Below are 23,941 nucleotides of genomic sequence, written 5' to 3'. Positions count from 1 at the left end.
CGTGAGCCGTAACTAAGACCTGGCACAACCAAATAATTAATTAATTAATTAATTAACTATTAAAAAATAAAATAAAATCTATATGGAAAGGCAAAGGAATTAGAATAGCTAAAATACTTTATAAAAAGAAAAATAAGGACTTCCCTTGCAGTCCAGTGGTTGATACTTCGCCTTTCAATGCAGGGGGTGTGGGTTCGATCCCTGGTTGGCGAGCTAAGATCCCACATGCCTCACAGCCAAAAAAACAAAACATAAAACAGAAGCAATATTGTAACAAATTCAATAAAGACTTTTAAAAAATGGCCCACATCAAAAAAATCGTTAAAAATTTTTTTAAAAAAGGAGGAGAAAGTGGGAAGAATCAGCCTACCCAATTTCAAGATGTATTATATAGTTTCAGTAATCAAGACTGTGTGGTATTGGAGGATGTATGAATACACAGAACAATGGAACGGACTAGAAAACCCGGAAATTGACCCAAACAAATACACTCAAATGAATTTCCACAAAGGTGCAAAAACAATAATGGAGAAAGTATAGCCTTTTAAACAAATGGTGCTGAAGCAAATGGACATTCATAGGGAAGGGAACAAAATCCTTTACCTAAACATGACACTTTATACAAAAAAATACCTCAAAATGGATTAAATAAAACATGGAAAACTATAAAACCTTTACCAAGAAAAAAAAACATAGGCGTAAATCTTTTTTAGTTCTAAGATTAGACAAAGAGTTCTTAGGCTTGACATCAAAAGCAGTATATGTGAGGGACTTCCCTGGTGGTGCAGTGGTTAAGAATCCGCCTGCCAATGCAGGGGACGTGGGTTCGATCCCTGGTCCGGAAAGATCCCACATGCTGCGGAGCAACTAAGCTCACAACTACTGAGCCTGCGCTCTAGAGCCTGTGAGCCACAACTACTGAAGCCCACGTGCCTAGAGCTCATGCTCCACAACAAGAGAAGCCACTGCAATGAGAAGCCCGCGCACCGCAATAAAGAGTAGCCCTCGCTCACCGTAACTAGAGAAAGCCCGCACACAGCAACGAAGACCCAACGCAGCCAAAAATTAATTAGTTAGTTAATTTTCTAAAAAATCACTATACATGAAAAGAAAACTTGATAAATTGGACCTCATCAAAATTTAAAACTTTTGTTTTCCAAAAGATTCTAAGAGGATAAAAGACAAGCTGCAAACTGAGAGAAATACTTGGAAACCACATATATGACAAAGGTCTAGTATCTAGAATATATAAAGAAATCCCAAAACATAACATTAAAAAACAAAAACAAAACAAAACAAAAACACACCCAACAATTCTACTAGAAAATGAGCAAAAGAAATGAACAGACATTTCACCAAAATGGATACACAGATGGCAAAGTACATGAAAAAAATGTTCAACATTATTGGCCATTAAGGAAGTGGAAATTAAAACCACAATGAGATATCACCACATGTCTATCTGAATAGCTAAAATTAAAAATAGTAGTAACACCAAATGCTGGCTAGGATGCAGAGAAACTGGATCATTCATATATTACTGGTGGGAATGTAAAATGTTATAGCCACTCTGGAAAACAGTTTGACAGTTTCTTAAAAAACTAAACATGCAATTATCATAGGGCAGTTGCACTGAGCAATTGCACTCCTAGGCATTTATCCCAGAGAAATGAAAACTTATGTTCACACAAAAATTTTACACAAGTTTCCATAGCAACTTTATTTGTAATAGACAAAAAGCTGAGGCAACCCAGATATTCTTCAATGGGTGAAAATTTAAACAAACTGGTACATCCATACCATAGCAGTAAAAAGGAACAAACTATTGATACACACAACTTGGATCTCCAGAAAATTATGTTGAGTAAAAAAAAGCCAGTCCCAAAAGTTTACATACTGTATACTTCCATTTATATAAAATTCTTGAAATGACAAGATCCTAAAAATGGAGAACAGATTAATAGTTGCTAGGAGTTAAACTGGGAGTGGGGGGGCTGGAGTGAAGTGGGTGTGGCTACAAAAGTGCCACATGAATGATCTTCAAGGTGATGGAAATGTCTTGACTGTATTTGTCAATATACTGGTTGTGATACTGTACTACAGTTTTGCAAAATGTTAGGGGAAACGGGGTAAAAGATACACAGGATCTCTGTGCTGTTTTTTACGATTATGTATGAATCTACAATTACCTCAAAATAAAAGTTTTAATTTAATTTTTAAAAATTAAAAAAAATGCCTTTGCCTCAGATGGGTCAACTGTCCTTCCATATACTCGGCTAGTCTGGATCATCCATTTAGCTCAAACTGCTCACTCTAGCTCCTCCCTCTCAACAGATACCACCACCACCAAACATTTACTGGGCATTTGTTATGTGACAAAGAACTTTATGTACTAACTTTATGTGCTAAGAACTTTACATGTATTAACTGATTTAATCCTCATAACAAATAACTTTGAATTCTGTTTTTCATAGGACGTAGCAGCCTCAGACACTCTACTTCATCCTCATCCATCCACTCCTTTTTTTTCCCCTTCCTTTGATAATGAAAAGAAGGGTCCATTCCCCAAATTAAGGGCAATCCTTTCACTTAAGCACTGGATCATTCCTTCTCAGGATCCTAACTCCATCCAATATCCTCTTTCTTGCGTTTTGAACCCCTGCCTTTCAACTACCTCTATTCTGTCTGAATTTAGGTATGTTCACAAATCCTTCTATCAGTTAAAAGGTAAATAAAAAACTTCCCCCAGCCTAAGCATCAGCCATTCTCACTCCTCTTAGCCATTTTTCTTAAGAATTGTTCCCATTTACTCTAATTCCTTAACTTGCATTTAGTTCTCCATCCGCGACAACTCAGCTTCTGCTTCTACTCTATGAAAGCCTAACTTCTTTCCAGCATTTGACACCACTTCCCATTCCTTAATCTAAACTCTCTCTTACTTGGGCTTCTCGGACATCACCACGCTGTAGGAGCTGAGGTAAGTGACACAGTTGACCTAAAAAGAGGGAAACAAAGTAGGGCATGCGAATGGCAAGGAAAGCAAAGGTGAGTGGAGGTTGCTACTCTGAGAGGGAGCTTGGGAGACAGGAGGCAGAAAGGACCACAGTGGGCATTAAAACAAATCGACCGTGACTTTCACCCTCACCTTCACCCTCTTTCTCCCCACTTCCTTCAAGGACATGACAGTACTCAAGGAAAAACTAGACGGTAATGACCACGCGACATGTGGCGGGGGCCGGCCCCTGGCGGGAGAGAAGGGCGGACTTTCCTGTGGGCGCCGACGGCACCGCTGTGCAGGCGAAGGAAGCGCTCGGCTGCCATCGGAACCCGTGCGCGGGACCGCGGTTGCAGCTCGGCGTGGGACCGCTGGATGGCGGACGCGTGTGCGCGTGCGTGACGGCGCTTCCGGTCCCGGCCTAGGCGAGAGCAGCTTCTGGAAGTGCGGAAACGCTGCGTGAGGATCCCTCAGCGACTCCAGTCCAGTCTCGGCGCGGGGTACCCTGGAGGCTGACCGAAGGCTGGCCGAGGACTCTGCCCACCGCTGGCGCGGGGAGGAGAGCGAGAACCGCCTAAGCCGGGTGTACCTTTCGCGCCCTGCGTTTCCAGCCTGGCCCTCAGCCCGCGGCGCTGAAAAAGGGGCGGGGGATCGGAGTTGGCGGGGAGATCAAGGTGAAGTAGGTTTCTCTGCAGATCCAGCGCCGTTGAACCCTGCGAACGCACACTTTTTGAAACATGAAGAAATTAAGGCTTAAGGAACTAGAGAGTCACCTGCAACAAGTGGATGGATTCGAAAAGCCCAAGCTCCTTCTAGAACAGTATCCAACCAGGCCGCACATTGCAGGTAGGGCGGCTGCTGACCATGCCCTTGTCTCGCAGGTTAGTCCTGTCTACTCACTCCATTGTGAAAATAGAACAGTTATTTGGATACAGAGAACGTCTAGAGGAATTCTGCCCTAAGATTTCATGTTGCGTTAGAGAGGACTTGCTTGACATTGCACCTGAAAACATCCCGCGCACAAGACACTCTATCGTTTTACTGTTTGTTTTTCTGCATACCCCTCAACACTGTCAGACACTTTTTAATGTGTTTGTTAATCTTATTACACTATTAACTCCTTGAGGGCAAAAATGTGCTGGTCTTGTTCACACAATTCCCAGAGCCTAGAAGAGTTCCTGGTACCACTTAGCAGCTCAGTAAATACTTGCTAAATAAGGATCCATTTCCCGGTGTAACGAATTGCCAGTACGAGGATTCCTACGCGCTATACTCTGCCCTAGAAATGAATACTAGAGTTGGTAGTGGAAGGACTGAGTTTTAACAAATCCATAATAGGTGCTATATTAAAGATGAGGATGCATTTCAATTTTAACAAATGATCGGAGAATCAGCAGTGTTGCTTGATGTGAGAGATTGATACTGGAAGTAAAAGAACACAGGAAAAACCATTTATATTTAATAAACATATTACCAAAGTCATTGAGGGAGTCTTAGGAAAATTAATTTGTTGGGAACATCTGCAAGGAGGAGTCCCCCTAACTTCAACATAGTTCTGTTTCTAAGCTGCCAAAGAAAGTCAAGGAAAAAACGTGTATACCTGCACTTAACTCCCAACATATTGTCATAATTCCAACCAAAAATTGCACAAAATTGTGTCTGAGGTAAGACCAGTTATCTCAATTTAGATAATGATTTCTTTAATGTCTTCTGGCTGCAGGGTTTCTTAGTGGAATCCATTTTTTTTTTTTTTCCCAAATAACAATCAGTTGTTTCAAAGCCAGTGTGTAACATACACATGGTTGTGCTAATTCTTTGAGATACTAGCTTCAAAGTCACTAACACCTGCAGTAATAATCAGAACAGCACAGTCAGCCTGACACATCCCTGTAATTGTGTTTTTGATAAAACCTCTAGATCCTGGGGCATCAGTGATGGCCAGCAGCCCTTGGTGGGTTCAGATATCCACAGGGAGATGTCAGTGAAGTTACTCATGCTTAACCTTCAGTATAGCCCCAACCTTCATGTATTTGAAAGATCCCTTTCTCATCTCAGCAGCTTCTGTTCTGCTCCTCAATAGTTCTCTTATCAGGTCTCATTAGTAGATACATGTGTCTGTAGATCATGAATATATGTGTGTGAATATATGCGTCTAAAGGCCATATTGTGGATGTAGGTCTTTTCCTTTCCCATTCTAGCTTGAACTTACAGTACCTGTGTTATGGTGACAAACTTGCTGCAAAAAAAGTTCTGTTTTAATGTTAATGCTTGTTCAGTATTAGTGGTTCCCAGACTTACAGATTTCAAAGATCAGTAAAATTTAACAATTTTGGAAACTGATATAGGGTTGCCAGGTCTATATTTTGACAAGGAAAGATATTTTTTAAACCTATTTACTCTTACCATCCTTTCATAAAAGTGATATTTCAATATCAAAGAAAACTGATATATGTATATGTGTATGGCAATGTTTTGAACAGGTTGAGGAAAAATAAAACATTTTGACCTTATTTTTCTCATTTTACCTCAAAGTTTTGTCATTCTTGGCGTTGTCAGCAGAGACTAGTTTGGGGGAACCACTGGTATGTGTTATTATCCTTAACTACATACCAAGTTATTATACCTTACTATTTTTTAATAATCTGGCACACGATTTAGGGGAGGTGTAAATAATGCAAGATAAGAAATTGTTTTACAAAGAGTCATTTGCACAAATTGGATTTTGGTCATCAACTTGCCTACTTATTCCTTAATATGTTTTTTTTTTATCATTCAGCATGTATGCTGTATACAATTCATAACACATATGATGACATTGAAAATAAAGTGGTTGCAGATCTAGGATGTGGCTGTGGAGTGCTTAGCATCGGAACTGCAATGCTGGGAGCAGGGTATGTGATCCAGTACATACTGTTTGGGTATGGGATGGTTTTAATAAGAAGAGTAAATAAAATCAACTGATTTATATTTATGGGACTCTATAGTGTGAGATGAGAGGAGCAAGAATCTAATACCGAGTACATTTAGAATGGGCAGAACATCAAAACAAACTAAAAAAAAACAACAACAAAAAACAGTAACAGCAGAAGTCATATGCCCCTCTTTTATATGAACCTGAGTTTCCAACCCCTGACAGTTTGGGAAATCATGCTGTTAAAAGACAACACTCACTGTCACTTGGTCAGTTGGGTTACAAAGGTACATGGTTTTGGTTTTGTTGTTTTGACTGGGGAGCTTTAAGTAGTTGTCACTTTGTGTTTTATATTTATAGGTTGTGTGTTGGATTCGACATAGATGAAGATGCGTTGGAAATATTTAATAGGAATGTAGAAGAGTTTGAGTTAACAAATGTTGACGTGGTTCAGTGTGATGTGTGCTCATTATCTAACAGAATGTCCAAGTCATTTGATACAGTAATTATGAATCCTCCCTTTGGGACCAAAAATAATAAAGGTTAGTAATAAGAATCATGTGTACTGGTGTCTTTGTAGAAAAGCAAGTTTTAAAAACCATTTTCTCATTGATTGTTTGGGTTAAGTGATTTTATCACTGTTCATTAAATAAACCAATCTCTTACCTGTATAGTTATTACAGTTTGAATTTCAGTTTGTTTAATGCATGGCTAGGGAATTGAATTTTTCAATCTTTGTTTTCATAAGTTTGTGCTAAGTGAACAAATTTATCCACTTACTATTCTTCATCTGCTTTCTAGAATGATTTACCTAACCCTTATGAATGAGTATGAATCCTATAAAGGCTTTTATATTTTTAGAACCTCTTTTTAATGTCTCAACATTTGAAGGTTTCAACATGTGTCCATCAGTAACAGTGACTCACTGTGGCTATTTATTTTATGTATTTTGGGGGCAAGGAGGGTAAGAAGTCAGAAGACGAAAAGACAGGCATAGTTTAAAAAGTCCTCCTTCCACCTGCCCCCAGCATTCTGATTACTACTTTACTTGTTTGCTTCTGCCCTCTTTGAATGTTGTTAATTTGGAATATAATATTAAAATTTTTACTTTAGCCTCATTTAAACAAGACAGTATAATTCTGGTTTTATTCCAACAACCTTAAAAGATATTTAGATATCTTGGTTATTTGTACCCTGTCTTGTTACAGAAAGAATTTGAAATGGCTATTTTGGAGTTTGGAAAAAAATGTTTCTAAATACCTAGTATTCCTTTAATCTTCTATTTTGTTAACAGGTATATAATGTAAATAGGAGCTTTTTCTACTCTTAACAGGGACAGATATGGCCTTTCTGAAGACTGCTTTGGAAATGGCAAGAACAGCAGTATATTCTTTACACAAATCCTCAACTAGAGAAGTAAGTTCAAATCATCATAATATTCTGTGTCATTTATTTTTAAATTCATGACAGTATTTTAAGGATTTACTGTGAATACTAAATACCAGGGTATCTAATTCTCCTGAACTTTTAAAACATCTGGCACTTAGAAAGTAAGTTTTCCCTTTAACTAGCTAGCATTTGTGATTAGCTTTATTTTGTCAAAGATTTGTTCAGGCAGGAGCTGTTAACAGGAGAGTGATTATATAATTCAGGAATAGAGGAGTAGGCGTAACGGTGGTTCCAGTATGTCCTGGTTTGCCTGCGTAAGCCCTGGTTGGTGCGTCCCAGTGGCCTGGTGTGGCCTGGTGTGCATAAGGGAGGCAAGGGCGGCCTGGTTTTTCAGAACACTGAGCCTGGGAGGCTGAACTGATCTGAGTTCAGAACCCACTTCTTCCATTGTTCTTCACTGTCAGCACATAACACATAAGGCTGTGTAGGATGTATTCCAGAAAATTGGGGGTGGGACGGTACCTTTTTTTAGTGTCAGTTTAACATAGTGATCAAGAACATAGACTATAGAGCCAGCCTACCTAGATTCATATTTGAACTCTGCTGCTTCACAGCTGTCTTATCTTGGTCAAGGTACTTGAGTTCATTTTCATCACCTATCCTGTACTCACCTATACTCTTACAGCATGAGGAACTAAGAGCACCTTATACTTTGCAGGGTTGGTGTGAGGATTAAATGAATTAATATTTATAAAGCACTTAAATAGTGTCTGGCAGTTGTCATGTTAGCTGTTATTATTTTAAATCAGACATGTATTAAGAGATTTTAAAGTAGTTTTGTAGGAAAAATATTTTATTTGTATAAATGCAGTGTACTGGAATTCAGTTGGAAACAAATTATGAATATATGGTAATCTAATAACCTTTAAAAATATATAAAATTACATAGCTAAAAATATATACAGGCATACCTTGTTTTATTGCCATTTGCTTTATTGCACTGTGTAGATAATGCATTTTTTTACAAATTGAAGGTTTGTGGCAACCCTGCATCAAGCAAGTCTGTCAGCACCATCTTTCCAATAGCATTTGCTCACTTTGTGTCTCTGTGTCATGTTTTGGTAATTCTTGCAGTATGCCCAACTTTTTTATTATATTTGTCATGGTGATCTGTGATCTTTGATATTACTATTATAATTGTTTTGGCATTGTTTAGCAATAAAGTATTGCACACTTAATAGACTACAGTATAGTGTAAACAGAACGTTTATATGCACTGGGAAACAAAAAAAATCAGGTGACTCACTCTTGTGATATTCACTTTATTGCGGTGGTCTGGAACCAAACCTGTAATATCTCCGAGGTATGCCTGTATACTGTTAAACAATTAGTAGTGGTCCCTGCAGGTAAGCAGCAGAACACAACATGACTTTACTGGTAAATAAATCCCCATTCAGTAAGTGAAAACAAACACCAGGAATTATTGGTATCTAAAAAGCCTGTGTTGAGGAGGTCCCCAAGATCATCTTCAGGTTTGATGATTCACAAGGAAGTCTCATAGGACTGAGCATATCGTCATACTCTTGACTGGGATTTATTACAGCTAAAGGATACAGAGCAAAATTAGCAAAGGGAAAGGTGCATTGGTCACAGTCCAGGAGAAACCAGGTGCAAGCTTCCGGAGTTCTCTCCCAGTGAAGTCATACAGGATGCACTTAATTCTTCCAGCAAAGAAGTTTTGTGGGGGCTTCCCTGGTGGCGCAGTGGTTGAGAATCTGCCTGCCAATGCAGGGGACACGGGTTCGAGCCCTGGTCCGGGAAGATCCCACATGCCGCAGAGCGACTGGGCCTGTGAGCCACAATTACTGAGCCTGCGCGTCTGGAGCCTGTGCTCCGCAACAAGAGAGGCCGCGATAGCGAGAGGCCCGCGCACCGCGATGAAGAGTGGCCCCCACTTGCCACAACTAGAGAAAGCCCTTGCACAGAAACGAAGACCCAGCACAGCCATAAAAAAAAAAAAAAAAGAAGTTTTGTGACAAGGCATGTGAAATGTTGTCAACCAGGGAAGGTCACTGGAATCTTGGTGCCAAGGGTTTTTATTGGGTATTCATCACATAGGCACCCCCTGCCTGGCAGATACCCAAATTCCAGACTCCCAGTAACAAAACATGTACTCAGCATAAACATTTTAAGCACAGTGAGCCACTATTATTAAGGGATGGGGAGTGGAAACTCTCCCAAAATCTAAGTTCCCATACTCTAGCCAAAGGCCAAACTTACATGTAGACCTTTCTACAGATAAGCAGTCAGGCCTGCTATGAACTCTTCTGCAGTTTGGCATAACATAAATTTTATATTACTGATATACAATTCATGCAAACCAAGTAAAATATGCCAATAAAAAGTGCAGTTAAGCAGCAAAGTCTAATTAATTGAAAGAATTCCTGCAGTCACATTACCAAGGAACTCCCATCTTCACTGTTTGGTATTGCCATGTTCCACCACCAGGAGGCAGCAGTATCAGCATTGTCTTGATCCGCTTAATAGAATTTTAAGCAAATATTTACTTAAATCCATTTTTATTTTGGCAGTGTAGAAGTATTTCCATTAGCACAGCAACTAAATAATTTGAGAAATTAATCTGGTATGTATTGTGCATACTGTGAAGGAGGTATGATAATGAATGAACTTCTAATACTAAGACAGTCCTTAGTTTATGCTGTAGATATATCTGCTCTAAGCTTTGTGATAATTTTGCTTGTTTTAAGTATTTTATATGACTAGTAACATTGTTATTGAAGCTTACCTCAGACCCCTTAACTGTAGACCATTGTCTTTTAAAAGTGCTTGGCCCTCTGTCCATAATAGAGGTGCATTTGATAGAATTTTTTGATAGAAATACTTAGGTAAAATATAAGCGTATCTTGGCAGATATGTTAATAAGCTGGATGACTCTTACGGCTGTTGCCATATCTTCTTTCATTAGGCATTGTGAGAATTTAGTTCTTGGCTTATAGTTAAAGCAAAGTAGGTAGGCAGGCACTGTTCTTTCAGTGTTTATCCCAAGCTTACCCCATTTATTCTTTGACATCTCTGCCAGAACCAACCACATTCCATTGTATAATCTAACATCTAAAACCTCTTTCACTAATCTTAGGGCTCAGATAGCAAAGAACTGTCATCATACTTTCTCAAAAATTTACCAAGGATCCTAGGATTCCATTAAATAATAATATTATTTGTATTAAAGTCTATATCTTTTTTTAAAAATATATATGCTAGGTATTATTTTTTTTAATTTTTTATTTATTTATGGCTGTGTTGGGTCTTCGTTTCTGTGCGAGGGCTTTCTCTAGTTGCGGCAAGCAGGGGCCACTCCTCATCGCGGTGGGCGGGCCTCTCACTATCGCGGCTTCTCTTGTTGCAGAGTGCAGGCTCAGTAATTGTGGCTCACGGGCCCATTTGCTCCGCAGCATGTGGGATCTTCCCAGACCAGGGCTCGAACCCGTGTCCCCTGCATTGGCAGGCAGACTCTCAACCACTGCGCCACCAGGGAAGCCCCTAAAGTCTATATCCTTATACAGAAATTTTAGGTCTCGAAGTAGGGGAAAAAATATGCCCAGAACTGGGATTATTTATTAAATTCAAGAACAGACTACAAGCACAAACATATTGTATTATTTATAATGGAAATATTTGAACCTCAAACATAGGGATAATTGAGTATTTTATCAATCAGTTTGAGTACTGTGAACACTACCAACATGAACAAAATGCTTATACCAAATATTGCTATCTCTACTACAGTAGTTCTAGAAAATTATGCATAAAATTTACTTAGGGGATTATGGGCAACTTTTTTCCCATTTTTATTAATGTTGGAGTGTTGTGTATATATTTTAATTCATAAAGCAATTTTTATAAATTAGTAATCAAAAGTTTTATGAAGTGGTTCAAAATTCTTAGACCTATAAATAGCTAACATTTAGTACTTGCTCTGTATGCCACCACAGTTCAAAGCATTTTTCACACTCTGCAACAATCTGATGAGATATCATGATCATCCTCATTTAACGGACGAGGGAACTGAGGCACACAAAAAAATGCGTAATTTGCTCAGGGTTACATAGCTAATAGAGCTTCAGTTCAAATGCAGGCTGTCTGGTTCCAGAAACCATGTCCTTAACCTCTGTACCATACTGCCACTGAATTGCTCATGGACATAGATCTCTGCTGAATGGTTTCTAGGATACCTGTATGTATTGATGAAATGATGCTGCAGAAACCATGAGTACATTATTTACTTTGATGCACTTCTGAAATAATAGCTTTATTACTTGAATTTAATTATGTAATTTGGCTCAGATTATTAAATGGCTTGGTTTCGTATTTTCAATATATTATTCATCCAGTTGAAAAAATTTTAAGGGTCTAAATTCTAATGAAATTTTGAAAGCTTGAAAACTTACAATCAAGTATTAGTAAAAAGCAATTTTTAAAAAATTGTTTAAAGATCAGCTCACATTAACATGTTATTTTATGTTCAGCATATTCAAAAGAAAGCTGCAGAATGGAAAATCAAGATAGATATTATTGCAGGTAAGACAATTATGTTTCTCATAAATCTCAACCCTAATTATCTAAGAAGGCCAACAGGCATTAGCCTAACCAGAATTTTTACATGTGCTGAGAAAAGATATTGTAGAACATGTATTTTAGTGTGGCAAAATGTGGGTGGTTGGTAGTGGGTTGGAAATGGAGTAAAGGCAGGGTATCAGTGTTTGTGCAAGACTGTCCCAATTTATGCATTTTACTGAAAACTTTTAATGGCACCCAAGTATTTGTTCTTTCCAGGCTCAGACAGAACCTTATAATCATCACAGTGACTTAAGAGCTTGGGCTTAGAGTTTGTCAGGCCTTAGTTTGAAATTCATTCCTGGAAAATACCACCAGATTATGCCTGGATTACCCTTCTATTTCAACTTTCTAATTGTCCCTAGAGTCAGATAACATGAAGCTTTTAATTTTTTTAGTGGGGGATAGAATATAATCATCCACACCATGTAAATCATGTTTGATACATTTTTATTAGTAAACTAGGTAATATTCACAAACATCAAAATGGGAAAAGCATGTAACTAGAAGCTAACTATAAACCAAGTAATTCTGAAAAGCCTGAAATAAGAGTACAATAAGGGGGAAATTTTTTTACACAATAATAAACTGACTGGATTAGTACTAACAGGGTTAACCACATAACTAGATCTATTGCCTTCATAATAATTAGTAATGTAATGTGTAAAAGTCTGTCTTCCTAGTATATTTGGTATTGTCATTCCTTGCCTAGTTTAAGGTATTATAATATGCAACATGCAGACCTTAGAACAGTTCCAGTAGTAGCACACCAAGCCAGAGCCTTGCTACTCCAAGTGTGGTCCTCAAATGTGGACCATCAGCATTGACATCCCTTGGGAGCTTGTCAGACTTGAAGAATTGCAGGCTGTGCCCAGACCTACTGAATTATAATCTGCATTTGAACAGGATTTGATTTGATTTGAAGGTGATTTGATTGATTGCACATTAAAAGTTGAGAGCTGTGATTTAGGGAGTTAGAATTTGTTGCAAAATATGAAGCATAGGTAGGTAGACTTACTGCCATCCCTCTAAAGTTGATCAGTGCTAAGTTTTGAGAACCTACATTATCCTTTAGAAGAAAAGAATGTGAAAAGTGGTTTTTCATTTGAGAGCTCAGTAGGAAAATAATTAGCTACTTACTACCATTACTAAAATCCAAACCGGAAATTTTAAAAATAAGCATGGTTGTTATGCAACTGGTAGCTATAGATTACTTAGGAAATTAAAAATAGGAAAATACTATCATCATATTTTCATAGGATATACTTTTTTGTCCACTTGTTAACCTTCTATACTCTTCCCCATAATCTCAAATTTTGATATAATGACCCAAACAAATGCCGGGCTCAGTTTGCCATGGCTTATCGTGGGGATATATCAAATCAGTCCTGGATAAATTAAGTGACAGGTCTGAAATGTTTGGCTTATCAGCATTTAGTACTTCCTTAATTTTTTTTTTTCCTAAGTCAAGGGCGGTAAATGTTTGGAAGTATAATTTTTACCCTTAGGTGGCTTTTGTTTTGTAGAGCTACGATATGACCTGCCGGCATCATACAAGTTTCATAAAAGGAAATCAGTAAGTCTCTTGATTCTGGTTTATCTACATTCAGTACTGAAAAACTTCACAGTAAGTAATTATTTCTAATGTTATCAAGTTGCTTGAGTGAATACAGAAAGCCAGCCTAGAAGATAAGTACTTAACTCTGGGATGGGCCTATAACCACAACAGCCAATATGCTGGTTTAAGATAAATTCTCAAATACTTTGGGCACAAAAATAAAAAATAAACTTATTTTATTTTTATGCAGTATACATTTTATTACTTTGTACTAATACATTCTCATATTACAAAGGCAATTTAGTGGAAGAATGTTTCTTTTGATATTTGAATAATCTGAAAGAACACAAACAGAATTATACATAAAAAAATACTCATTTTGATAACAATAACAACAACAACAAAAAGACAAGTTAAACAACAACAAAATTTTCCTTTCTTACAGGTGGACATTGAAGTGGACCTAATTCGGTTTTCTTTTTAAAAGCCTCCAAAGACAAAAGCAGCTTAAAACCTAATTAAAATGAATAAAAAATGTTTACTAAATTACTGGTCTCCAGCACCATTTTCTGTTTTCTGTTGTTTTGATGCAGGTTCTTCTTCTTTGTCTGTTTCTTCTCGTGCTCTTTTTACTGGTCCTATACAATGACAATTAATTTTTGTTAAGTTCACTGTAAGCATTACTCTATGTTAATATTGAGCATAACTATAAAAAATAATTGTTTAAACAGATTAGCAACAACTTTCCTACACCAATGAGAAAAGGCTTTTCCTTTAGTACGGACCTGCTCTCTAAACTTAGCTTCCAAACATCTTTGTTTTCCACGTGTAAAATAGCATAACCAAGGTCAATCACAATCTGAGAACATCACTTACACAGAAGTTGTAAAACCATATTTGTTTTTCTCCCACAAATAATTTCTCATCAAAGTACCAAAGGACTTAAAAAAACTTACTAGATGCACCATCTTCATCATGTTCATCATCACTATCAAATTTAGTTTTCTTGCCCTGAAACTGTACTTTTCCTTTAGCAGACCCAATCTGGGCAGCTTTATTTCCCTTTCCTTTTCCTTTAAATCTGCGACCTGTAGAGACAAAATTGAGAAATCCGTAATGTTTTAAACCTCTTGTCAATGTCTTTTAACACCAATTAAAATTTTTACCAAGCAAATGAGTTAAATAGTCAAAGAAAATCAGAATTAACGACCTTTTGACTTCCATTTGTTTAGGGATTCTTGTTGATCTTCTATTATTTTTTTCAATGCTTCTTTTTCCACATCTCCTTCTAGTACTTCCCAGGTGACCTCTTTGTTCCTTAATTGTAGGTTACCATTATTTGCGTCTTTTGCTTTATCTAGTGCTTCCTTAGCTTTTTCTTTAAACAGAATTATTCCCTACACCAAAGACAGAAAACAAAGGCCAGGGAATTTTACTGAACATCAGGAAGTTATTAAAAAACTTGAAGTCACTAATTCCAACAGTTATTTATAGCACAATTCAGAAAATATCAGACATCACATCCAGTTACAGCAATAATAAAACAGAAAGTAAATGACCAAGTAGAAACTATTTTCATAAACATACTAACAAAAAATTGCCTTCTTCTACTAATGTCATCTTCTAAAAGATAAGTTTCTATGAACTTTTAAACTGAGTGGTAAAAAGCATATGAATATTTCCAAACCTCTTTGGCTCCTCTGACAAAGTCTATCCATTTTATTTCACCATGATTTGAGAAAAGGATATGCAAATCTTCTCTACACGTCTGATCATCTAAGTCCCCCGAGAATTTCAGCAAGCAGCCAATCTTTTCTTCTAGAGATTTCTATAAAAATATATAAGGTGATAAAAGTTTCTTAAAAGCAACCACAAACCAGAAATGGCATATACCTCTCTCTCTCTATATATATACACATACAAGGAATAAGCTAGAAACTAAAATGCTATTTTGAAGTAGTATAAATTTAAATAGTTTAAGTAGTTGGTACATTTTCCTTTATCATCCTCTGTTCTACAATGGCTTCTGATTTTAACTTATTTAACTTCTCCAGCAAGTAATAATTAGTTATTATATAAATCTTACTGCGCTGGATAAATAATAATTTTAGGCAATATTTGGCTAGTACTTCAGTGATATGACAACTGTAGACTTGCTTACATATTTTCTTTAGAAAGTCCCCAGGCTTTTTATTCTCCTAAATTTGAATTACAGATTTCTTAGTAATATATACGTACCATTTCAGCATTTTCTGCTAACTTTTGTTTTTCTTCTTGCTCTCTACAAGTAAAAATATCATTAGAACGTTTCCATTTACTTCATGTATGAGAAAATTAAACCCTGATAAAGTTAACCTTAAGCATGATGACTAAACTACTTAATAACCAAAGCCAGTCCTTAGGCTTTCTGACTGTCTGATGCTAGACTGCAACACAATGTGGCCCCAAGATTATCAAGGCAGCTTAAGACCTCAATGTTTCATTAGCAAAAGGAAGGCCTACTGCTACTCATTTCAGAGCTCATCATCAACCTCACTTCCCAGAACCAATAACTTTACTACCTGTCAAAGCTTTAAGGAACTAAAATGTTATGATTAGCTCAACATACTTACTGTTTAGCTCGTAATTTAGCTTCGATTTTATTTTGCTTTCTTTCTTCATTTTTTTTTGCAAAGTAATCTTCCCTGAAGGACACAAAATATAAAGGCTAAGTTCATGAGAACAAAGAGGACTGCAAATTATATTGAATGATTTAAGACATTGCACAGGAATGAATGTTACATTCTTTATCAACAAAATTACTTATAAATTCAAAATACATTAAGGAAGTTACTCTTATTTTTTAAAATAACAGCTTTACTAAGAAATAATTCACATGCCATAGAATTCATTCTTTTAAAGCATATAATTCAATGACTTTTAGTATATTAAGAATTGTACAACAATCATCACTACTAATGAATTTCAGAACATTTTCATCACCACAAAAAAGAAACCCTACATTCACTAAGAATCTCATGCTGATTTTCATTTTTCATGTGTAGAAAAAAGAAAGTATACCAAAAGTTATGCAACTACTTTGCTTCATAGTTTTTGTGTTAATTTCACAAAAGCAAAAATTCTGAAATCCCTGAGACCCAAGAATAAGCAATTATGAAAATCACAAGTCAAAAAAATCTGAGAGTTTAACACTGACAGCATGATTTATCACTGTGCATCTCTAAGTCCATCAGGTTTAGTAGACAGCATTTAGAAGACTATGCAATGCAAAAGTAGGGGATTATGGCCCTACAACTATATCATGAAAATGTCCTGGTTTGTCCTAATTTTTAGACACACGCACAGGTGCGCACACACACCAAGAATGTGATTCAAATCTCTATTAAATAATCCTTTGTACTGTATAAAAATACAGGCATATATAGATGACGAGAAGAATAGATAAAAATTGTACAGTGATTTATTCTCTAACCACACCAAAAGCTCAGATTTTAGCATCAAGCCTAACTATAAGTTTCACATGCAAAGTTAAGTCCTAAAACTTAACCTCCCTTATTAATTGCGTGAAAAGGTCCTAACACTTCCTTATAGTCTCAAAGGACTAGTAGTTCCAGTGAGCAAACTTCAAGCATTTCTCAAAGGATGCCTAAGGATACTAAAAATACTGGTCTTACTGTAGAGAATGTTATTCTATACTCCTTACCCCAGTGTGTCAATTCCAGACAACTAAGTGGCCAAAAAAAAAAACATCAGCAAGCTGACTTACTTGAAAAGTATTAGCAGGTCTGTGTCTTTGTACTTCTGGCCAGGGGTCTCGACAAACTTCTTAGCAGATTCAATGGTATCAAATACAGCAAATATTGACCCCTATTAAAAGTGGAAGAAAAGTTGGGGTTTTTTTTAAAGTTACATCCCAAGTATTTTTCTACTAGAAAAAGTCTGTTACATCATACAACCATACCTTAAATGCTTTGTGCAATGTTCTTCTCATCTGAATATTTAGTACCTGACCTTTATCTTCCAACCATTCTTTTATGTCATCAAGGGTTGCATCAATTGGGAAGCCTTTCTGTTAAGAGTAGGAAGAAATGTACAAATGACAACTCAAGTAAACGATTTGTGAGAAATTCTGATTTACTGTGTCTTGAAGTGAGGATATATATATCTCTCTTTCTCTGTCTCTTAAATGTTTAATAGCTCTGGTTAAGAGCCATTGTTGACCAGTGCAATAGAAGTGACTCGTTTATCTGGGATTCACTTCAAAATAATCCAGACAGGCCAAAGATAAAACAAGATTAATCACGTTAGTAACTGTTGAAGTTGGATAATGGTACATTATATATTCAATCTGCTTCTGTATGTCTGAATTTTTGCAGAATAAAAAAATCTACTTAAAAATTAATGTGCTAAAGAAAACAGCTAACAAGTTTAGCTGTTGATAAGTAAGAACAGTTGATGTGCACTGAGTACTTACAATATGTATGTCAAAGATTTTGTCCAGTGTTATATGGGTTTTTTCATTTAATTCTCACAACAGTTCTATAAGGTAAAAAATATTATCCCCATTTATGAAGATAAGGCTTACAGAGGCTAAGAATATTGCCCAAGGATATACAGTAGGTGGTGAAGCTATGATTCCTGAGCCCTTATTCTCATCCACTCTATGTGCTTTCTAAATAAATTTAAGATATAATTAAATGCATTAAAGGCCCACTTACAATATAAACAGATCTGTTTTTTACATCATTTTTATACTCATCAGTCACTTCAGGGAGGGGTTTGCTTGGAGATCTTCTAATTTTAGTTTTATCTTCACTTATTTCCATGAGTTCCGCCTTTGATTTGCTCAATGCTTCTACTATTACATTAAAGTCTGTTGTTAGACGGTTTAACCTGCAAAAAAATATATATAAAAGCATTGCAAAACTTAGTAGTAGCACTTGCTGTTAGCAGAAAATCTTATAATTTAAAAAAGGTTTTTACCTATTAAATTTTATCATTATCTCCAAAGGTACCCAGCCTTCATCCAGTTTGATCTGTTCCTTTAAAAATTTGTCGCGTGGCAAATTGAAGTCACCAAAATAATACTGCAAGATAATTACAGTATATTGCAGAGCACTGTATAATATTGAGTTTTAAAAATTACCATTACATCACCAAATTCTAGTCTTTAAAAATACATGTCAAAACTTAACTGGTGGGACTTCCCTGGTGGTCAGTGGGTAAGACTCCGTGCTCCCCATGCAGGGGGCCCAGGTTCAATCCCTGGTCGGGGAACTAGATCCCACAGGCATGCCACAACTAAGAAGTCCCCATGCCACAACTAAGACCCAGCACAGCCAAAATAAATAAATAAATATTAAAAAAAAAAAAACTTAACTGGCAATAAACATTTTCTCTCAAATACACTATAATATTTATAATGCATATTAACAGAAAGATAAAACTAAAAATAATTATTGAAACAATATAATTAGCAGATGTGACAATAGATTAGAAAGCCTTAAAACAAAAACATATTTAAGGATTTGGTATATGAAAAGCCTCTTATTTCAAGTCAGTGTGGAAAGAATAGATTGTTAAATTTAAGAAACTAGAATAATCTGATTAATCACTCTAATTTTTTAAAAATTAGAAAAATTTAAAAGTTAAAAAATTAGGTAGGCTGGGATGAAGTGAGAGAGTGGCATGGACATATATACACTACCAAATGTAAAATAGATAGCTAGTGGGAAGCAGCCGCATAGCACAGGGAGATCAGCTCGGTGCTTTGTGACCACCTAGAGGGGTGGGATAGGGAGGGTGGGAGGAAGACGCAAGAGGGAGGAGATATGGGGATATATGTATACATATAGCTGATTCACTTTGTTATACAGCAGCAACTAACACACCACTGTAAAGCAATTATGCTCCAATGAAGACGTTAAACAACGAAAAAAGTAGTATACATGAAAGGACCCAGGTGTGACTACTTGGAATGCCAAAAGTAGCGTAAAAAGTAAAAGACAAACACAAAAGTTTATTAATACTTCTTATAAATCAACGAAGAAGAAGAAAAAACTCTGAAAACCTTAATAGAAAAATGAGTAAATGACACTTTTCTTTGGCTGCACCACACTTAGTTCCCCAACCAGGGGATCTTAGTTCCCCAACCAGGAATGGAACCCACACCCCCTGCATTGGAAGCATGGAGTCTTAATTACTAAAAATAAAAATGTACTATAGGGGCTTCCCTGGTGGCGCAGTGGTTGAGAATCTGCCTGCCAATGCAGGGGACATGGGTTCAAGCCCTGGTCTGGGAAGATCCCACATGCCACGGAGCGACTAGGCCCGTGAGCCACAACTACTGAGCCTGCGCGTCTGGAGCCTGTGCTCCGCAACAAGAGAGGCCGCGATAGTGAAGAGGCCCGTGCACCGCGATGAAGAGTGCCCCCCACTTGCCGCAACTAGAGAAAGCCCTCGCACAGAAACGAAGACCCAACACAGCCATAAATAAATAAATAAATAAATAAATAAATAAATATTTTTAAAAAATGTACTATAAACGTTAAAAAGTTCAAGCTCACTATTAACCAAATAAATTCAATTTAAAGCAATAAAAAGCATTTAGTCAAATCTCTAAAGACAAGAATACCCAGTACTGGCCTGAACATGGAGAAATGGTCATGCAGGTAGAGATGTTAACTGGCAGTAAGTATCAAAAATCAAAAGTTCTAAAAAAACGTGTATAACCCTTGAGGCAGTACATCTCCCTCTAGAAATTTTATCTTAGAGAAATCAGTGAACATGTTTAATAACATTTATATATGAAGATATTTATCATAGAATTACTACAGCTAAAAAATTGGAAATGTCCTACATATCAAATAGGGGATGGTGTAAATTACTGATGATACAAAACTACTCCCCCATAATGCATCCTATGTTTGGTGGAGGGAAAGGGGAAAAAATTATGTTACTGTGAGCACTGACCAATTTGTGAAAAGGTATTCATCAGGCTTTTAACCTTGTCTTACCTCAAGAGGGTGAGATTTGAGAGGTGGCAGGTTGTGGGACATTATTAACTTTTTCTATATACAGTTTTCTTCACGATTATAAAGAAATTAATTTTTAAAAAAAGCTGTAACACAGGAAATTTAAAATAACAGAGAAGTGCAACTTTAAAAAAGTTCTGAGAGTTGCAAAAAACACCGAACAGTATGATCTTAAGTTCCTCACTTAAGAATATAAAACATAAAATAAGAGATAATTTCCCATGTAGCCATTACTGATACTGTAAAGCACCAACTTAAATACAATACCTAAATTCAAAAAAATTGTTAAGAGAAAACAGATACTCTTAAAAGTTACAATGGCTGGGACCTCCCTGGTAGTCCAGTGGTTAAGAGTTCGTCTTTCAATGTAGGGGCTGCAGGTTCCAGCTAAGGTCCCACATGCCTCATGGCCAAAAAACCAAAACATAAAACAGAATATTGTAACAAATTCAAGAAAGACTTTAAAAATGGTCCACATCAAAAAAAAAAAAACCCCAAAACCAAACAAACAAACAAACACCTTTAAAAAGTTACAATGGCTGAGAACACCTAATTGGGCAGGAAAAACTACTAGGACCTGCAAGAATAAAGTGCTATTTAACAGGGAAGGTACTTTACAAAGGATTTTTAAAATTATTTTACTATGTGCTAGGCACTATTCCAAATGTTTTACATTTTGTGAACTAATGTAATCCTCACAACCACCCTATGAGGAGGGTACACTATTATCCTTGCTTTACAGACTAGGAAACTAAAGCACAAAAAAAGTTAACTAACACTATAGTGTTACCTTTTGAAATGTCTTTGTTCTTGAGTTTCAGAAACAGGCTCCATTAATATAAAACTGTATACTACTGTATATTTATCTAACTCCAAGAATCAAAGACAAACCAAAAGTTCAATAGGTCAATACACTGAAATTAAATGGTCTATCTGTATTTGTTTTGAGGCCCTAAATTTCCTCTCAAAGAGCCTGGTTTTGCAGTGTAACACCACAGGAATCATACCTCGATTTGATGACAGATTTTGGCCTCCAGAGCAGCCATTTTTTCATTATCACCATTTTCTGCCATTCTGGCTATCTGTAAAATTTCCCAAATGGCATAAAAAAGTTATTTACTTTTTACATAAAACTCAAGACCATTAAAAGAATGTTTTAAAATTATCAATATCCCACTGTTTTCCTAAAAATCAGTAATTTTTAATTTCATGGGTTAAATTTCTCTACTCAATTCTCAAATTTCAACAAAAGAAAACTCTGAAATTAGTGATGAAAAACTATGGCTAATCCACACCCCTTCCAGTAAATCACTGTTCCATCTTCTATAACAAAGTGAGTGGTTATCTTCATTTAGCTGATCTAGAAAGCTTTGAGGGAAAAAACTCCATTCAACCACTTACCAATCATTACCAGGTTTAAGTAGATCATCATCTGTCAGTATATTACTGTGGATCTCAGTCTTGTTTGGTGTGGGCCAAATTTCGTTTAAAATTAGTCATACCTGACTTACCAAAAACTTGTCATCAACAAGATTATGTATCAAAACTTTAAGGTGAAAAAAATTCAAACACTACATACAGTCAGGGTTAGATTAAATAAATACTAATGATAAGGAACATATGAAAATGATCATTTGAGAACCTGAGGACACTAAAACAACATTAAACTGGGTGTATGCCTACTAATTTACTAATACATTGGTTAACCTTACAGCCAGTTTCCTGTTTCTCATCCCTGATAATAGCACTGTAGGAAAAAATGAAGCTGTGAAGTTGGTTTGCTAGGGATAACAAAGTCTCCTGACTTCAAATTACTTGCTTCTAGTGCTCCATTAAAACCATCCAAACACCGTGTACAAAAGTATATTTAAAAGAATTCATCAAGGATATCTGCCATTCATTAACTCTAGCGATGAACTATGACTGGTACACTTCTTGGAGGCATGGCTTTACAATTTGTAATTGCTATGCAATACAACCTGGATGCACACTGGAAGCTCTCCTACGGTGCTACATCTCACTACAAAATTTGCCCAATCTTACGCATTGGTTGTCGACCATAATTCCTAAGTTATTACTGTGATCTAGGGCCCCCTATAAAACAAAGGGTGAGATAAAAGACGTATTTAGTCCCTGTAAGACTTCTTTGGCCTACCCAATATTGGAACTTCGTTTCATGAGATACTTTCTCAGAATGTACATACAACCAGAAGTGAAATATTACCCTCACTTTCCAATTTCGCTCAGAAGCCTTGATGTGAGTGAATGAGGACCATTAAAACCCAAGAGAGTGACGCCCGGGGAACACCTGCGGCCCCGATTCCCCGGCCTCCAATCTGTCCCACACGATCCAAGGAACCTTCGGCGTTTAACCCACGTCGACCTCTCCAGAAACTTACACAGTCGGACCGAAACATCCGCTTTCGGCGACACTGGAAAGCGGTGGAGGTACGAAACCTTAAAGACGCAGTGGGGATGCGGGCAGCCTGGGTCCAAAGAACCCGCCACAGCCCGTCCCAAAGCAACCACTCGGTCGCCTGGGCCCCAACCACGTGCGGGGAACCCTAGCTCCTGCGAGGAACGCAGAGACCGGCTCCCCACCTCGCGGCTGCCCGCGCCCCTCTCTCCCCAGCCCAGCGCGCCGCCTCCGGCTGCGGCCCACGAGGCGCTCGCCCCGAACGCGAGGAAGGCGAGGAGCGCACGCAACCAGCGTGAGGCAGCAAGGAAAGGGAACGCGCCGTCGCGCACCACGCAAAGCAGACCCTTTTGTACCTTCTTCTTTTTAGCCACCTGGAGTTGCTCACCTTTAAGTTTTCGGTCCCACAGAGAGGCGCCCCAGGGTCACTAAAAGCGACAGCAACCTCTCCCCTCCCCAGCACCGCCAGCTTGCCCAACGCGCCTAAAGAAGATGGGGGTTGTCCCGGCAGCCCTTGCGGCCAGGGTGGGCGGGACTTCGGGCGGACCCGAGCCGGCTCCGCGCTCTGAGCATGCGCGGCGGCCGCGGACTCCCAAGGCCGGAGAAGTCCCGCCCTCAGTTCGAGGAGTTTGGGTTAAAATGGCAAGCGGGACATTGGAGGGTATTAGGTTAAATATTTATTTTTAAGTATTTCTGGACAGAACTTGTATTTCCAGCCCTTCCTTAGGCTGTCCATTCACATGAAGTGGTTGACTTTTTTTTCAGATTATACTTTTGAAAAAATTGTTTTAATTATCCGTAATAGTTCCCCCTTAAAAAAATGACAAGTAAAATTTTTTAAAAATGAAAAATTCATGGAATCTTAGAGTTGAGAAAACAGTACAGTAGAGAGTGTAAGAGCTGGAACTCTGAGGACTTCCCTGGCGGTCCAGTGGTTAAGACTCTGCGCTCCCACTGCAGGGGGCACGCGGTTGGATCCCTGGCCCAGGTAAGATCCCGCATG

The 23,941-nt window shown here is 37.5% G+C and overlaps 2 protein-coding genes across 5 annotated transcripts; one reads left to right on the top strand and one right to left on the bottom strand.

The window, feature by feature from the left end:
* The first annotated feature begins 3,403 nt into the window (after positions 1-3,403).
* On the top strand, positions 3,404-14,034 carry METTL5 (methyltransferase 5, N6-adenosine). 3 transcript variants are annotated; one of them, XM_007183252.3, is made up of 7 exons: positions 3,404-3,841; positions 5,772-5,886; positions 6,267-6,448; positions 7,240-7,322; positions 11,843-11,894; positions 13,457-13,506; positions 13,934-14,034. In XM_007183252.3, exons 1-7 carry the CDS (start codon positions 3,733-3,735, stop codon positions 13,970-13,972), a joined length of 630 nt encoding a protein of 209 aa, XP_007183314.1. In that variant the 5' UTR covers positions 3,404-3,732; the 3' UTR covers positions 13,973-14,034. The 3 variants fall into 3 exon arrangements, with proteins under 3 accessions (XP_007183314.1, XP_057407541.1, XP_007183315.1); XM_007183253.3 differs by having other exon boundaries at positions 3,736-3,876; XM_057551558.1 differs by lacking the exons at positions 11,843-11,894; positions 13,457-13,506; positions 13,934-14,034 and adding an exon at positions 8,330-9,016.
* SSB (small RNA binding exonuclease protection factor La) lies at positions 12,364-23,464 on the bottom strand. 2 transcript variants are annotated; one of them, XM_007183254.3, is made up of 12 exons: positions 23,327-23,458; positions 21,530-21,604; positions 18,472-18,575; positions 18,207-18,381; positions 17,450-17,557; positions 17,255-17,355; positions 16,101-16,172; positions 15,727-15,769; positions 15,176-15,316; positions 14,699-14,885; positions 14,445-14,576; positions 12,364-14,126 (listed from the first exon to the last, which is right to left on the bottom strand). In XM_007183254.3, the coding sequence occupies exons 2-12, from the start codon at positions 21,593-21,595 to the stop codon at positions 14,035-14,037; spliced, it is 1,221 nt and encodes a 406-aa protein (XP_007183316.2). In that variant the 5' UTR covers positions 21,596-21,604; positions 23,327-23,458; the 3' UTR covers positions 12,364-14,034. The 2 variants fall into 2 exon arrangements, with proteins under 2 accessions (XP_007183316.2, XP_007183317.2); XM_007183255.3 differs by lacking the exon at positions 18,472-18,575 and having other exon boundaries at positions 23,327-23,464.
* Positions 23,465-23,941: the final 477 nt, after the last annotated feature.

The sequence above is a fragment of the Balaenoptera acutorostrata genome, chromosome 8 (genome assembly GCF_949987535.1).
Source record: "Balaenoptera acutorostrata chromosome 8, mBalAcu1.1, whole genome shotgun sequence".
Classification (NCBI taxonomy): Eukaryota; Metazoa; Chordata; class Mammalia; order Artiodactyla; family Balaenopteridae; genus Balaenoptera; species Balaenoptera acutorostrata.
Note: the sequence above shows the minus strand (reverse complement) of the source record. Positions and strands in the feature narration are given on the sequence as shown.